At 37.3% G+C, this 18,036-nt stretch overlaps 1 protein-coding gene across 3 annotated transcripts in view; it reads left to right on the plus strand.

Annotated features, from left to right (window-relative positions):
• The window catches only part of fam13b (family with sequence similarity 13 member B), an 83,573-nt gene that overhangs the window by 52,143 nt on the left and 13,394 nt on the right, over positions 1–18,036 (plus strand). For 2 of the 3 annotated variants that reach the window (XM_055159209.1, XM_055159210.1), the window contains exons 8-14: positions 4,407–4,451; positions 10,856–10,951; positions 11,387–11,507; positions 12,699–12,766; positions 13,064–13,115; positions 14,675–14,804; positions 16,690–16,761. In XM_055159209.1, the coding sequence (XP_055015184.1) occupies positions 4,407–4,451; positions 10,856–10,951; positions 11,387–11,507; positions 12,699–12,766; positions 13,064–13,115; positions 14,675–14,804; positions 16,690–16,761 (584 nt within the window). The remainder of the gene's footprint in view (positions 1–4,406; positions 4,452–10,855; positions 10,952–11,386; positions 11,508–12,698; positions 12,767–13,063; positions 13,116–14,674; positions 14,805–16,689; positions 16,762–18,036) is intronic. The other variant, XM_055159211.1, reaches the window with a different exon arrangement.

Raw genomic sequence — 18,036 nt, forward strand, 5'->3', positions numbered from 1 at the left:
TAGGATGCCGTGATGTCATCTGAAATCCAGCAATATCTTTATAAAGAACTGTATATGGGGCACGCAGAGATGTTGGGTAATTATTTATGTAATCGCGTAACTGGAGATGCCGGTGTCGACCACAACTAACCCCACTAAACAAATCTATACAAAGCTTAAGGATTTCGAAGGGAGTTTGCAGTTTCTATTATGAGAAATGACTCTTTAAACGCACAATTTGCTGGTGTATAATTAGACCCAAGCTCTCTGTGTGTTAAGCTTGTAGTTTGGTAAAGGTAATGTTTGGTTGGATTATGCATAATTCTGTTGGCCTGGAGCTCTGTAAATGTTTACTGTTCCACTGGCACGAAATCTGTTCACAAGACGAGGAAGCTCAGAGTGGTGATGATGACTTTCCATGTGTGACTATGTACGACCACGGTGATTTTGTGCGTGTTAATGTGTGCGTGCTTGTGTGTGTGAATGGGATGTACTGTATGAAGGCAACTATGCAAAAAGAAATCGGTGTACCCATCATGTGGGCAAAGAGTGGAGTGGGAGGGTGAGGAGGAGACTGCAGCAGACACTGGTTTGCTGACAGGGCGACTTCTGGAAACATAACTAACCTTAAACTCACCTTGTCAACACTCGGACGCTTTCAACACCTTTTGAATTTATAGTGCGGACTTTTTATGGGGCTGCAATGATTAATCTTCTGATTTTACCTGGTTGACTATAAAACAGAATCATAGTTCATTTTGATCATCAGAATTGTTATCTGGACTATGCAAAAATACCTTAAGATAGTGACATTAATAAATCACAATGTCAATTAAAAAAAAGTTTTGATCAAGAACACACTTTATTTAAAATATTTTCTGTTTTGACAATTTTTAATTAATGTGATTTGAAAATCTAAATTAACAATTACAAATAATCACTAAACAAGTAGAATAATTGAAAAAATGATTGCCGACTCCTCAGCTACTAAAATTGTTAGAGCTCTGTTTTCTTGTAATATTTTTATACCTTTAAAAATTTCATAATCCAATTATTAATGTGGCAAATTAATTGCCAGGACGCTGGGGTGAGGTAGGTAGGTATTATTTTCTACACAAAGCAAGGACTAAAAATGTAGCTGAAAAAGAGAAATCTCCTGGCAAATGTGGTAAATAGTTGGAAAAAACATAATAATATCACAATTTTCTCTAATAATTTTACTAAAACACATTTAAGATAATTTAAGATTTTACTGATGGAAACTTCAACTTTTCCCCAATTTGGTAATTTTTTAGGTTTCAGATTTGACTTCGTTGGAAATCATGAAATTACACTGGGGAATTCCATAATGTTACGCAGCGACCATATTGTACACCGAGCCAAAACTCCTCTAATGTACAGGGAAATTAATGTCTGACAAATAAAAATATAAGAAAACGCATTTAATGTTTAAAATATTAGGAAAGTGTATTTTTTCCGTACAAACTGTGCAGATTTTTTTGGATAATATTCTACCTAGTGTGCTCAAAATGTTTTATAACTCTGTATTTTCTGTAGTTTTAAATTTTATCAATCAGTTTTATATTTACAACAGGTGTTATTTATATTTAGTCAAAATTTCAGAATCATTAAAACCTGCCATACACACTTAAACATGAAGTATATATTTTGACTCTGGAAAGGGCTGATGGACTGGTTGAACTGGGACCAAACGATGCTATAGAATCATTTTCTATAAAAAGGCATATGGTCCAAAACTACAGAAATGGCCACCAGTAGAAATGTCCCAGATACAGATATTTCAAAGACTAAAGCTAATCTGCCTTTGAAGCCCCTTAGGTTTCATGGCAAATATGTCTTTGTAGCTAAATCCCCACAGAGTCACAATGGAGCCAGATCAAATATTCTGTGTGTGTGCTGGCCTGTGGAGATTATGTAATGTCGCCCAGTTCTGAGCCCTAAGTTGAGAGCTATGTTTAGATCGGAATAGAAAGAATCAAGTGTGGAATATTGGAGCACACAATTCATTTTTTATAAGTTACAGCATGGTGTTAAAAGTGAGCACAGGTTCCTCTTTTAAATGGCCCATCTTACGTGATTTAATGATCTATGAAATGATGTTGTCTCCTCGCCACATACCTGGAGTTGTGTTGTGTTTCCTTCACACGTTTAACACACAAACTTGGCTGAGTTCTTCTCTCAAACAGAAAACACTCACGTAGCAATACAGGGAGTGCTCCACTGTGTTTTTAAACTTCATACCCCTTCACCAGAATCATTTGGATCATTTCAGACATGGGATTGCCAATCTCTACTGAACTAGTTAAAACAGGTTAACTACCCTTTAAAACTAGCTCTTTAAAACCGAAGGGCTACCCAAACAGGAATGAATGAGACAAAACACAACTCCAGGTATGTTTTTGATGAGGTAACATGGCTTAAAGCTCACATGAGTCAGTTTTGTATAATATGGGACCTTTAAACAATGGCTGGTTTCAGAAATGCGTCAGAGATCTCAACAAAAGAGCTACATAAAAACAAATGCACACGTTTTTATTTGATCAGCTGCTCATGTTTTACCAATGGTATCATATTTCTAGAACCATCCAGTTCGTGTACCATTCCTCTAGCAATGTGACAAGCTATATGGAATCAAACTTTCTCAGTGATTAAGTTTTACTTTTGAGTTGAATTAAGATTGAATTAAAATGTTTGGAGTCTACATCGTATTAGAATTGCCTCTTGCTTCTAAAATGGTCGTAGTTCTTAGTTAAATTGGTGTTTTTCAGATTCTACAATGCGATGACGTCAAAGTCCCAGGACGGGGGGAAGAGACAGTTTTCCCAATTGATTACCTTTTAGATAGTTCAGGGCAAAGTACAATGCAAATTCACAAATATCGATACTGATCATTTCTATAAGGGATCAGAGCCAAAAACACTCTGTATTACAACAAAAATCTTTGAAAATCCTTTGAACAATATTGATATTAGCTGTTCCATCTTTATTAAATTGTATTGGCCTGTGGAATGTTGTGATGATCTGAAACCCAACAGTTACCAAATAATCTTGATTTCCCAGCCAGCCTTATTATTGTACCTTGATTTGGCAGTGAGCTTGAGGTGTCAACACATCAATTAGTAAATTTGTAAAAATATATTGCAATAATCTAAATCGCATATCAGAAGAAACACAAAACCTTTAGCAGATATGATTGAATCTTCCACTTTGCTAAAAAATGATTGAAATCAAACCTGTTACACTTGCATTAATAATTGATGTTATTGATCAACCTGGAGCTCTTGAAAGGCTCTTGAAGGTTCATTGCATAAGTTCAGCTGCTGTTTGTTCTGATCTCATTAAAGTGACCGCCCCCCCCACCACAGTGGCACCATAACATACTTCTGACTTTGGCCCGACCTTGAGTTACATAAACTGTGTGTGTTTACGTGCCTCCTCCCTGACTCACACTTCCTGCGCCAAAGAACATCGCAGAACAATAGTGTAGACTCAATAAGCCTCCATCGCTATCAGAGTTGGTGTTCTTTAAATGGTTTCAAAATTCTCACAAAATAATTTTCGATCACCTTTTTTTAGTATTACTTTAAATTGAAATTCTATTCTCTTAGCAGTAAAAAGCTGCTTATCTGCTTATTATTCAAAAATCTCAAAATAATAAGATTTTTTTATATCACATCAACTGTAGAAAACTTTTGCAGTTTTTTCACATCTTACTTTGTACATATTTTGATTCCAAGCTTAAAATTGGCTTAAATTATGACACACTAGAGTAGACCATAACTTAACTGCACTAAACAGAACTGAAATTTGTCTCAGGTCCAAGCAAGCAAAACTAAAACAATGAACTAAAAGAAACATTCACTATTATGTCATTTTGGTGGAGTTTATTATACTGCTTCATGTATTTTTGTGAGACTTTTTAAAAAACGTAAACATTAGATTGTATATAAAAGGGGCACGCTCACTCAGAGAATGTAATTAATCAGAAAATGAAACGAAAATTCCTATTTGTGTTTACTTTGTGTGGAAGTTTACATACTTTGTCAACTTAGAATTATATGTTTAAAGTTCTGACCAGTGGAATCTGAAAATGGCTCTTATAAACTTAAAAAAAATGACCATGCCGTACAAAATCTTGATAAAAGTGTGCGCAAAGTATTCAGGAACAAGAAAATATGAAGATACAACTCAATTTCGCCAAGAACATCAGACAGAATCGTATAATTCTGAGATAATTTGCGATGCTTTTCTTTGGTATCGTACAAGTTGTTTAGTCAATCGTCGTAGTTATGTTAACTTCAAAGTCTGCTCTTTATTTTACTGACTCCTCACTAGGTATGCAGCGAGGAGGGAGCCTCTTTGGTACAAGATGTTCTAACCACATTGTCCTTTCTGTGTCTCTATAGCTCCCACCTCTCTCCTATATCCATCCTGCCCGCCGACTCAGCGCAGTAAGTACACAGACTCTACACAGTATCCACAGTAACAGGCACATCACACGCCACCATCGCTATTATGAAAGAAAGAGAGAGGAGATGCCGAATATGCGCATATTATTTATATTATAATAGTGTTGGGTCTGTGTTACTGCAAAGTGTTTTCCTCAGGTGTTGTTTTGTTCGTTTCACGTAGTATGTTTGAGTAAACGTTCATATTTAGTCTATCAGTCGCTCCAGAGCTCAAAAGTGTCTGTCACTCCTCTAAAAGCTCAACTCAAAACTTATTCAAACTAAATAATCGTTTTAAGAAGTATCAGAAGAAATAACGGGGCCCAGTTAAATTTTTACCTATTCTGAGAAGTTGTGCATATAAAACTGTACAATATTAAAGACACTGTTTGTAACTTTCTGGAGGTGCCAAACTTCAGACATTCTCTACGTTTTATGTCGTACTGTAGAAGATTAGAGCCAAAGGAACAGCATTTCCATGTAAACAAGCAGGAGGAGGCCATTCTTCAAGAGTCAGGTTTGTGGAGATGCAAGCCTGCTCACAGCAAGGAAGCGTGTTTTGTGCAATAAAAGCAATCAGTATGAAGAAAAAACTTACTGCAGCTTTAAAGAAACAACAATTATTTTATGTAAATAAAAGCACAATTTTAATTTTATCATAGTGCTGTCAAAATCTGTATTAATATCAGAATTGAGAAGACTTTTCTTCCATGTCGAAAAATGAGTTTGACATTTTAGTATTGTGACAACACTACATCCTACTCATACATATTTTCCTGGTTATGTAAGCATTTAAAAACACTAGTTGCCATTGTTTATTACTTAAAAGCTTAAAGCACTGTGCCTGATTTTTCCTGTCTTAAAAACATGAAACACAGAATTAGTTTTTTAAACGGTTTGTGCTCCAAAGTTAATTCCTCACTTGCCTTATGCAGTCCGAGCATCCTCATTATTCACCGCGATGAGTTTAGAAACACTTATCACTTTAGCCGTAGCAGTAACACTAACAGGAACTACCATGCTAACGCTCACTTCCTGATTATTGGACAAAAAAATGCCTTCCAGTTAAATGACATCAAGAGCTGCTTATGCAATACATCTGTACTGGGGCAAGAAAAATGTACAAATACTTTACATAACAATTTCCATATGATATACAGTACAGTCCCTGACAAAAGTCTTGTCGCTTATCCATTTTGTAGAAACAAAAGCTTATAACCTGAACTTAAATTAATCGATTGGTTTTAGAAATGTCTCATGAAAGCTAAAACCCTCCCAAATTATGCTCAATATACTAAAATAAATTTGCTTCACTGAAGAAAGATTGATCATTTAATGAACACAGAAAGGTCAGATTTTGGCAAGACAAAAGTTTTGTCGCCTACAGAAAATTGAACAAATAATTTACTTCAAATACAAAAATACGTTGCATAACGTCAGTGAATTAAGTAGTGGTGCTGTGAGATCCATATTTAATATCTTGTATGACTTCCATGAGCTTGAAGGACGCATCCATGCGGTTCCACAATGATTCATACAATTTGTTGATGAAGTCATCAGGAATAGCAAAGAAAGCGTCTTACATGCCTCCCAGATTTCATCAAGATTCTTTGGTTTTGCCTTCCATGCTTCCTCTTTCATTCTACCCCAGACATGCTCAATGATGTTCATGTCTGGTGACCGGGCTGGCCAGTCCTGGAGCACCTTGATCTTCTTCGCCTTGAGAAACTTTGATGTAGAGATAGAAGTATGTGATGGAGCACCATCCTGCTGCAAAATTTGACCCCTTTTATGGTTGGGAATGTAAGAGGAGCTAATACTTCTTGATATTTTAGGCTATTGATATTGCCTTCCACCCTGCAAATGTCTCACACACCCCCATACTGGATGTAACCCCAGACCATGATTTTTCCGCCACCAAACTTAACTGTTTTCTGGGTGAATCTTGGATCCATGTTTGCGTTTATACACATCCACTAATTGATTGATCAGTAACTGATCACAGATGAGGCTGTAATCTAGGATTGGGTGCATCATATGACAAGGCGACAAGACTTTTGTCTTGCCAAAATCTGACCTTTCGGGTCAAACGGGAATGACACATGGGCAAACAGAAACTGGGGCAGCTGCAAAAAAAATTATCTATCTTCAAAAAAAAAAAAAGCATCTGAATGCGTCTGATACGGATATTGCAATAGATATATGGCCCATCCCTATAATTTAGTGAAAAAATCAGTTGTTTGAAACATAGACTGTATAGACTGTATAAAGAAAAGGACTAAGGGAGTGTGGCGTTACCCATAGTGTTCAGCTCCAGTCAAATGAAGCTCAGCAGTTAAAGTAGCAAATATGGAGGAATCCAAACCTGTCCAACTTTATTTGTACAGCACATTTTACCTACACAAAGTCCAAAGTGCTGCACAGAGTAGGCACAACATAAATTAACACATTAAATAAAATAAAGGATGAAATAAATTAATAAGCAAGTCAATAAAAAACATTTAAAAAATACTAAAATTAGCAAATAGAAAAATAGCAAATAAAATCAATAAAAGACAGTCAGAGGAACACACAATGACACATGCTGTGTCAAAAGCCGGTGAGTAAAAATGTGTTTTTAAATGTTACTTAAAAGAATCGACTGTAGGGGCACTCTTAATGTGAGGACGGAGAGTGTCCCAAAGTTTGGGGCTAACCAAAGAAAAGGCCTGGTCTCCCCGACTTTTGAGTCTCGTTTTTGGAACGATAAGTTGGAGCTGGACCTCAGACCTCAGAGCGTGTGAAGGAGTGTAGGGAACAATGAGATCTGAAATGTAAGTGCTTTAAAAACAAACGATAACATTTTAAAATCAACTCTAAAATGAATGGGAATAGGAATAAGAATTTATTAATGGAGAAAATAGCTAAATGAAAACACCCAGATCACATAGAGAGGGTTAATACGAACATTTTAAGACCAAAATCACGATGCTCACTGCAGCATTCACAGAGAGAGGGGTGACAATTTTGCAGTGTAAAGTCAATTGGAGCCAGAGTCAGTGGAGCCAGAAGTGCCCCCATGCTCACATCCTATTTGGAATGTGGACGCTTACAGGTTAACATAGTCTGTAGTTTGGAGGAATCAGGACAAAAGGGCTGTCAAAAGAGCCAATTTGGAAGAAATATAAAGTAGATTTTTTGAGTACCATAAATTCCAGATTATAAGCCGCTACTTTTTTCTTGCACTTTAAACCCTGCGGCTAAAAAATGATACAGCGAATATATGGACAGATTCTTTGTTTGGCACATTGTCCATTCATATATACGGTCTATCGTGTGGCAACACAACGGATATGCAGAGCCTGCAGAAAACACCGCTGTCTGTGCGGTTAACTCATGAATCTATGGTTAACAAGAAGTTGCAACACCAGCTCGCGATATTGTCAGCGCACTCAGTTTATCGCCGTGTGATAAAATAAGTTATGATGCTAAGTGAACATTAGTGAGGGGGATACGTCTTACCCGTATACGTAAATGAAGAGAAGAAACGTCTCAAACTTCAATAGCCAGACGTCCACTCATACCTGATTGATAGAACTATCTCTGTCCCCGAGAGAGAGACTAAAACCTGCTGAAATCCTCCAAGACACTGACATGAAGACAGGCAAGACAGCAGCTTTTGCAGGAAACATGCGCCGTCGAGCTCAGGGAGAGACGGGGGTGATGCGCCAAGGAAGATGCTTGTTTGATTGTGTTTTGAACAGTTATTTTGTGCTTCATACACACACACTCCTCATGGAAAACACACAAAGAAATGCAGATGATGCAGCTTTTAAGTTAAAAGCAATCGATGTGACTGTCGAAGAAGAAAACAGAGCTGCTGCACATGAGCTTGACATCATCGAGTCAATGATGAGTCGATTGTCAAGTTATTAAGTGAGTTTTGGCCGAGAACCTGACAAAGAATAATTGTCAATATTATCCTCCCTGATTTTCCATTCTACAATCTTATAATAACTGCATACCACTTATTAATTAAAAAAAAAAACAATCACATATAATTAAATGCTATAAATGTGTGTGTTTATATCCATGAGAAAGCCTGTTTTGAACACCATGTGGCCTAGTTTTTCTGACTGAAAAAGCAGCCGTTACACACTGACAGTTGTAACCACGGTGACTAATCAGACTGCGCTGTGGAGAACATTTCTTGAAGTTGTAAGAACGGTGGTTGTTGTGTGTGATTAATGCCCTCGTTTCTGCCCGATGTGCCTAAAGAAATGCCTCTGCGCTGTTGGAAATCTAAAGTCATGTCACTAAAAGCGTGAGGTCAGCTCTTTCCCAGGCCCTGGTCAAAATTAGTACAATAGATTTTGTTATACAATACATCCATTTCTGCTGTGTTGTAGATTTTGCGAATTTCAAATAAATGTATCTTTAACGTGGACTCAAACAGACTTTATTGATACACAAGAGAAATTACTTGGGACAGTAGTTCAAAAATTGCCTCTTTACAACAAACAGTGAATAGTTGTGGACAAATTGTATGTTTTTTTGTTATTTATTTATCACTTATTTGATTTATCCACTGTACAAAAAACTGTAACAAAAAATTAACTAGTTCTTTTTGTCATGGTTATAAAATGGTAAAAAAAAAATCAAGTACAGCGCATTCAACTTGTTAACGTGGACATAATAACAGACGGTCAAAGAAATGTTTTACATAAACTACAGAGCTGTGCGTGTAAGGCTTGTGCTGTCTGATCCCACATGCGCCATGTTCATTAGAGCGACTAAACATGGGAGTGGAGCGGCTGGTCCGAGGTCAGTCCAGAGATCAGAGAGAGCTTTACCTTTTATAGTCTCTGCTCTCATCCCCAACACCACAGTCTCCTCTATATTACTACGCAAAGGCTAGCACCACTAGTTCAGCTTAATACTTTGAAATATTGTAACTATATTAGTAAAAAAAATATATAAAAATCACATGCTGACAATAATTTGAATTCAGTACGCTTCACTTTTACTTCAGGCACACTTCCCTAATCACAGCAGTGCTCAAATGGAAAGTGAAAGTAACATCTTCCCAATGCATTAAGGATGGGTGATATGCAACAAAATATCACCATCACGATTTTTTGTAGATGGGTATGCTTAGTATGTTTACATTAAAAACACAGGATGTATACAAAAAATATTAGATTTGTGTTTATTGCACTGGAAAACGTATAAAAAACATGCATCATTACTTTGAGAGGGCTTGCAGCTCCACAGACCTGACTCTTATTTGACCTGGAAGACGGCCTCCTACTTCTTTCAAGCATAGATCTGCAGAGAAGCACTCAATCACAGTGATAACTGGAATAGCAGAAGATCACGATTCAATTTTTACATTGACCAGCCTTGTCTTACATATATGACATTATCGATACATGAATAAGTTACCGTATTTTTTGGACTATAATGCACACTTAAAAGCCTTACATTTTCTCAAAAATGGACAGCGCTCCTTCTAATCCATGTATTAATTCTGGTTGTGCTGACTGACCGACCTCGAACCGATTTTATGTGGTACACGTCACTCAAAAATCTGTCAAAATGTTTTAGTGTGACTTTGGTAAACTACGAAGTCACACCGCTTGATCGATTGTCAGAGCATTACGGTTATTGTAGTCAGGAGCCTCGTGGAGGCAAACACGCACGCAAACACGCACGGAGAAGACAGTGATTACGCAGCAAAAAACACCCGCAGCCACACTCATCACTCCACGCGGACGAGGAACGGAACGGATGAACGAACCAAAAAAGCGAGTACAATGTGCCACTTCTAGACACAACTGAACAACTGAGTCACTGCGAACACGCCGACAATCCAGCGGTCCCAGACAGCACCCTCCCTACACGCCACAACTGAACAAAGCCGAGAGTCACCGTGAATGCGACAAGCAAAGTCCCACTGAGCCAAACACTGTTGTGTTTCATTTACAGTCCGGTGCAGTTTATTTATGAAAAAAGTTTGAAATTAGACCATTCAATGACAGTGCGCCTTATAATCCAGAGCGCCTAATAGTGTGGAAAATATGGTACTCAATGTATATTTGAGTCGTCCTCATAGGAAATAAAAAAATAAACTTAATTTATCCGCCTACATTCACATTAATAATACACATTTAGCAACGCGGGGAGGCAACGCTTGCCAATGGATCGTGGACGCCTGGGCTAAGGGATCAGTCTCAAGTGTCGTCCATTTCGCTTTATGCGCTTTATAATCTGGTGCGCCTTATGTATGTAAATAGACGAGAAAATTCAACATTATTGATATTGCGCCTTGTAGTCTGAAAAATATGGTACTTGTTAGTTACAGTGCATGAAATGGCATTAATGTACATATCTCTTTTTATTTGTAATGTTTTTGTTTTGTTTTCCAGAATTTTCCAGCAGACCATCCGAGCGGCTGTGGAGCACCATCTCCTGGAGCTGAAGACCTCCATCGACCAAGACCTGGGCAGTTACACAAAGCAAAGGTGAAGATCAACAAAACACACACACAAACGCACATACACACAAATATCACATCTACAGACCTGCTTAAGTTGTCCACCTGCCCCTGTACATGACCTGCAAGCCTGTGCGCACTAAAGCGATGTAAGGTGACTCTTAAAGAAACATTTTTACCATTCTGAACATTGTGTGTGAGGCGGCCGTTAGCTCCGATTACACACATGCACCACTGATAATGAGACAACTGTAAATACTGCACGCAACAGCTGTGCGAGCCCGGACTGACCTCCAAGACAAAACGGTGTGCCCCGAGACTTTCTCCCCCTGACATAACACCAAAAGTTTACAGAAGCAATAAAAGCAAGTGTCTCTTTAGGATGTGTTATGTAATGGGTGTGATGAAGCCTTATTTAGACTTTATTAGATTTGCGGAATAACTTGACTGGTGCTTTTTCCAGGATTAGCGCAAAGGAAGCATGTGGTCGCCATGGTGATGAAGAACAACAAACAGAAACGGAAGATCTTTTGTGCGACGGAGATGGAGAGACCCCAGCTGAGCAGAGTCACAGAGATGGAGAGGTTGGTTGGGAAAAGTAGAAAGAGTCTTTTAAAGCAGAGGAGACATGCCACTTATAAAATATAAAGCGCTGTTTTTAAAGAGCCAGTTTTTGGGTAGAGGATTCTAAAACCTTCCATTTCATAACAAGGTTTTATGCCATTTTTCTCATTCTCCATGGAGACAAGCAAACAAAGTAGTTTATGCCGAAAAGGGAGCGTGCAATTGTAGACTAAATAAGTATTATTTATATCATTGTGGAACTTCAGGCGAAGCAATAACATTTTCAAGAGACAAGCAGGTGAAAAACCCTCATCTCCCACGGTCATCCAAATCCTGTAAATTTAAAATGTAATTTTCCAGGCCTGGAAAGGTCATGGAATTTTGTAAATTCAATGAAAGTTTTGGAAAAGTCATGTAATTTTAGTATTTCTTTCATGCAACTACAGCATTCTGTTAAGTTCATTAGGCTCTTATGATCATTTCCGAACATATGCGCCTTTTGTTTCTAAGAGACAACAATGCACTGACAGTATTTTGAATGTTAAAAAACTATAATACCAAACCATAAGGTGAGTGGAAAAAGTTAACATTTCATATTTAGCCCTAAAAGTCTGATCAATTCAATTGTAAAGTCATGGAAAATTCTCTTTAGGTCATGCAAAAGTCATGGAAAACTTTTGTCAGTAATTTTGTCCTCCAGAAAATGTAATATAGTGTATCTTTAAGTGCTGTAAACTGTAATTCTCTTTGTGTCCTTGAGCAAGACACCAATACTGTATTTTTGTTTGAGGTTTTACCTGTTAGTTTTGTAGTCTTAGTGTCTTTCTACTGCCTTAATTTCTGTGACGTCTTTTCATAGGTTTGCCAAATTGAGCTTTACTTTGCTGCCACCTACTGGTCGTATAACATGTCAAATGCATTGGGTAAACTTTGTTGTAAAACTGAGAAATAATTTAATTTAAAATGTTTGAAGGATATGTTAAAATGTTCTTATAACTATGTTCACATTTTTGGTGTATTTGAGCTCACTCTAATCCAAGCTTCTAATTTTTGGCATCCACACAGTTTAATATAGATCAGCCTGTATTTTCCCAACTAATTCTGTTTGTCTTACTCATTTAATTATACAGTACCTCTTTGTATGACTGTTTTTTTCAATAACCAAGCTTTTAATTATATCCCCCTTATGAGAAGTGTTTGTTTTCTATTAGGATTCAGAGGCCACCCCAGAGGAAGGCTCCGGGATGGACTTGGATCAAAACAACATTAACACTGCCAGGTAATGCCCCGTCATATTTGAGGAGGCTTAAATTACAGACTTCAGCCTAGCAACACCAACAGAGTTAAATAAAGAAGGAGCTCGTTGTATAACTCCCAAACCTTCTCAGACACGCCTGTTTTTATTGCCTGTTTATGTGACCTCTCTCAACACGATAATGCATCACAGTGTCCCAGATACTGCATGCCATTTTAAATAGAAGCTATGAACTCCCTCAGATTTACACAAACACAAACTGATATTTAAACTTTGACTGAACTTTTTTCACGCACAATAAAATATGTATTATCTTTTCAGGCAGGACAATCAAACCTGTAATATCATGGAAGAAACTGACAATGGATGCTGTGTAAGTATTCAAGCATGCACCAGTTGTTTTTTTTGTTTGTTTGCTTTTTTGTTTTTTTGTTTTAGTAAATAACTATTAACTCTATGATAAATAATAATTAGGGATTCGCCGATTCGATACCGGTCTCAGATATAAGCGCCGATTCAGAAAAAATTGCCAGAGTGGATATCTGCTGCATAATTCAGACGATATTTTGGGCTTAAAAATCAATGTAATAAAACTATTTACTGGTTATAGTCTGGTCAGAAAGTCTCGTAAAGTTTGATCTTTTATTTACACAAAGCTGTTCAGTCGTACTTGAGGGATGAATAACAGCTACAAAACAATTTTCGTTTCCGTTTTATTTTAGTTTAATGGAAATAAAACGCTATTTTCAATCTCTGTACTGGTGTTGGGATGATATCACAATCAGTATTGGAACTGAAAAAGTTGGATTTGGTGTCTCCTTAATAACAAGTAGATCATTTTAGTACTCTCACATTTGCATTTTATATAATTCATCACACTCAATTTCAAGCCACATTTATATACATGCACAGTAGGTGAAGTTTCTTGCTCAGGGACACAGTGACAGTATATAGTGTAGCATCTTACTGTAGGTAATGAATGGACGAGAACTGAATTGGTTAATGTCAGCGTAATCATGCCAATACAAGGTGAACAGTCGACCCACTCAAACTTGGACCGCGCTTACGTGCCAGAACAACCCTCTTATTCATAACCCAGTCCTGTATCCCTGGCACAAACTCGGACTCCACGCAACTTTTATACAATCATGTAGGGCCATGAATTTAATATAAAATATAAAATAACAGTGTGTTTCTAACAACAGTTATAAAGGCAGGATCAAGGTTTTAACATTTACATTATTGCAGGTTGCTACAATAGTGAAGAAAAAACACCAGTCCTGTTTCACCTTATGCAACTCTGCAACCTGAGTCACTGTCACTGAAATGCATGTTAACCTATTGTTTTGTGAGTACAGGGTTCCCACAGTCATTGAATTCCTAAAAATGTCATTTTCCAGGCCTTGAAATGTCATGGAATTTTGTAAATTCAATGAAAGTTTTGGAAAAGTCATTTAATTTTAGTATCTCTTTCATGCAACTACAGCGTTCTGTTAAGTTATCGTTACACTATTATGATTATTTCCAAACATATGCGCCCTTTGTTTAAAAGAGATGACAATAAATGCACTGACAGTATTTTGAATGTTAAAAAACTATAATGCCAAGCCAAAAAGTGAGTGGAAAGTGTTAATATTTCATATTTAGTCCTCAAAGTATGATCATTTCTACACATGTAGGGTGTGGTAAAGTCATGGAAAATTCACTTTACTCCATGAAAAAGTTATGGAAAAGTTCTGAAATTTTGACAGTGAAAAAGAATGGGAACCTTAATTATTGTAGGTTGTTAAAATAGTGAAGATTATAACAAAACACCAGTCCTGTTACACCTTATGCAACTCTACAACCTGAGTCACTGTCACTTAAATGCATATCAGCCTTTTGTTTTACGAGTAGGTGGTTATTCCCAACTGTTTGTCTCCTTTTGTCCAGGACTTGGATCCGTGCCAGTGCGATCAGAACGCCAACACCAGCGAGCCCAACAGAAACCTCCTGTCTCCGTGCCAACCACACACAGGCTCCTCCCCTCACATGCAGCTGTTCCCTGACAACCAGTGGGAAGGTACGTATCCTTTAGGACACACCATCCAAAGTGTGACATCTTTACTGTCAGATGTTCAAGGTTCTAGGCCAGGAGATGAGATGAATTATGTATTTTAAAGAGGGGGTATAAACATTTCTGTGGGGTGTTAACTGCTAACACATGACATATTTAGATCACCTTGTTACCTTTTAGTGTTTTGAAAATGGTATATGCGCCAAAAGGGTTGAAGTACAAAGTAATAGTCTAAGAAATTACTCAAGTAAGACTGGACATAACATGAGATTTATTTAAAGTTAATATCATTGGAAGGAAAATGAATTAATGCTCAAATTTGATATTTTCAAAGGATAGACACCAAAATAAGAAAAACTAAATCATATCTTAAGGAATGGGTCTGTGTACCATTTGTTCTTTTGAATTTCAATTAAGAATGAAAAACTAAAATGGGAAAAATGCGGAAATTTCATTATTCCATTTTAGTGTCAAACAAAAAAATTTCGGCCTCTATTTTCAATATCTAATTTAAAGTTTTCAAATAACATCGATCAAATAACAATCTCGGTGCCTATTTTATTCTCTCTGGTTTATTTGCCCCGGAAGTTCTGCTGCTAGAAGGACTTACCTGAAAAATCTTTGCAATTTTGTGGAAAAACATGTCGTCTTCTTTCATAGCAATGCGTTTATGTTAACCTGTTTACACAAGAACACTTGCAGGTAAAAGCGACAAAATATTTTATCGGAAGTGCCTTTTGTTTAGAGAATGCAAAAATCTGAAACCACCCTCCAGAGTGGAAAAGTTGAATACGCTTCACTGTGGCGTTTCCGTCTACACTGCCCAAAGACGCAAAACTCTGGTCAGATTTGCTCACTTCGCGTACACGTTTACCTCACACACATCACCACCTAGCGTCACCACTGAGCCGCCTGGCATGCATACCCAATCGAATTCCACACACTTTTGCATCACCGTTTGCACGATTTCCTCCTGAAAACACTCTAAACACGGTATAAAAAGTGAAGACGTGATGCCACTTTTGCGTCTTCTGTTCAGACCGTCATCATATAAACGTAGTCTTAGTTGAAAGTCATTGTTGAACTCCATGACGAGAAACAGGAAGCAACGTTAAACTCTCCTTTGTTCACATGCGGCACACGTGTGAATTCAGAAATTGAAATTTATTTGATGATGGCCAAGTTGTTTATGTCGGTGTTTTGGTGAGTGAATTTGGAAGATTCTGTGCTTTCATATGAGGCATGGCCTGTCCATATTCTGAGAAAAACTTGGATGTGTTCTCTACATTCACTTTAAGACACTCGCAACACAGGTTCAGTTGTTGCTTTTAAGATGCTAAGAGCGAAGGCTATGTACTGTTCATTTAAATAAAATCTAACAGAATTTCCGGGGCAAATAAACCAGAGAGACCGAGTCTGTTTTTTGATTGGTGTTATTTGAAATAAACGTAATTAAACTTAGAGTATTGGAAATGGAGGTCGAAATGTGTTTTTTCGTTTGACACTTAAACAGAATAATAAAATAACAAACTGTTTTCCCATTTTATTGTTTTTCGTTCTTAATTGAAATTCAAAAGAACCAATGGTACACGGACCGGAGTGGTACAAGAAATAAAAAACATTTAATGTCGACATAAAGCTTGTAGACTTACTCAGAGTGGGAAGAGTAACCAAAATTTTTACTCAGGAGTACTGTTAATTCAATAAAAATCTTGATTAGGAGTAAAAGTAAATGTAGTTGTGTAAATGTAACAGAGTAAACTGCCCACCTTTGCCATTAGAATACTGTCCTTACCGTAGTTCTTGTGAATGAATGATCTCACCGCCCGTCTCTCTCCATCCTCTTCCTCCATCCTTGGTGTCTGTCGCTCTCTCCCTCCGTTTCCATTAGCGCCATCCCCCTCTCATGCCCACATCCCTCCCATAGACTTCTCATGTATGCACCTGCAGAAAGAAGGCCAGGGTAAGTGTCATGTCTGCCAAACATCTACATACTGTCCTGATAATGTCTCATTCCCAACAAAGTCATGATTACTGTAAAATTTTGTGTCCGACTACTAACTTGAATCACTAACCCATCAAACCAGTCTAAAGTTTGGACACACCTACTCATTCAATGTTTTTTTTTCTTTGTTTGTGAAGAAAAATGCATGGAATTAGAGTAAAAATTGGGGGAAAAAATAACATAATAGAGCTTCAAAAAATCACCTGAGATGGTTTTCACTTCACTGCTGTGCCTTGTCAGGGTCAAGAAACGCTAAGAGTGCAAATCAGTTTTAGTTTTTAGTAATATTTTTGTTTACTACATTCCATATGGGTCCATTTATTAGTTATGAGAGAGAATGAAGAGCCATAAATGAGAAAGTGTGTCCAAACTTTTGACAGGCTTTGTATAAATGAAGTGCCATATTCAAACCTTCATGCCAAAGACTAAAATAGGTTTCTGAGAAGGCCCGTGGATGTTTCAAGGTGTCCTCCTCGCAACTATTTTAGTGAACTGTGGCCTAAATATCTGACTTTCAACTGCAGTACTCTCGCATGTCACCTACAAAGCATAAAGACATACTGCGCTGTTTTCTGGTGTCAGGTGATCATTTTGTATTTTTGTCCTTTATATCTAATGATGAGGGCAAAATATTTATAATGTCTCCTTCAAAGGAACCACGGGTCAGATTTTATATTTTTCTAAACATTACCTAACCCAAGATAACATCAAATCAAATCTGACTTTTACTTGTAACAAGTCGTAACTTTGATTTATTTGATTTTAATTACATAAACATTGGACATGATGGCCAACTTGTTTATGTCGGTGTTTTTATGAGTGAATTTGGAAGATTCTGAGCTTTCATATGAGGCATGGCCCATCCATATTCTGAGAATGACAGAAACTTGGATGTGTCCTCTACATGCACGTTAAGACACTCGCAACACAGGTTCAGTTGTTGCTTTTTAAGATGCTAAGAGCGCAGGCTATGTACTGTTCATTTAAATAAAATCTAAAGGTTTCTGACTGAGTATTGATTCCTCTTGGTCTCTCCTTTGTCTAGGCCTGTCACGATGGTTTCTATATCGACTTACCGTTCAATAATTGATCGAAGAAAAGGCAATTAATATTTATCATGTGTACATTCTCTTTGTAATATGAACTTCTATGACATAGTATAGTTACAAATTAAATACGTAAGTGTTCAGGTCATGTTTTTTGTGGCGTATTTATTTTTGATGGTACGGTCTT

Source organism: Boleophthalmus pectinirostris, unplaced genomic scaffold, assembly GCF_026225935.1.
Source record: "Boleophthalmus pectinirostris isolate CB_2022bp ecotype Guang Dong unplaced genomic scaffold, ASM2622593v1 HiC_scaffold_23, whole genome shotgun sequence".
In the NCBI taxonomy this organism is placed as follows: Eukaryota; Metazoa; Chordata; class Actinopteri; order Gobiiformes; family Gobiidae; genus Boleophthalmus; species Boleophthalmus pectinirostris.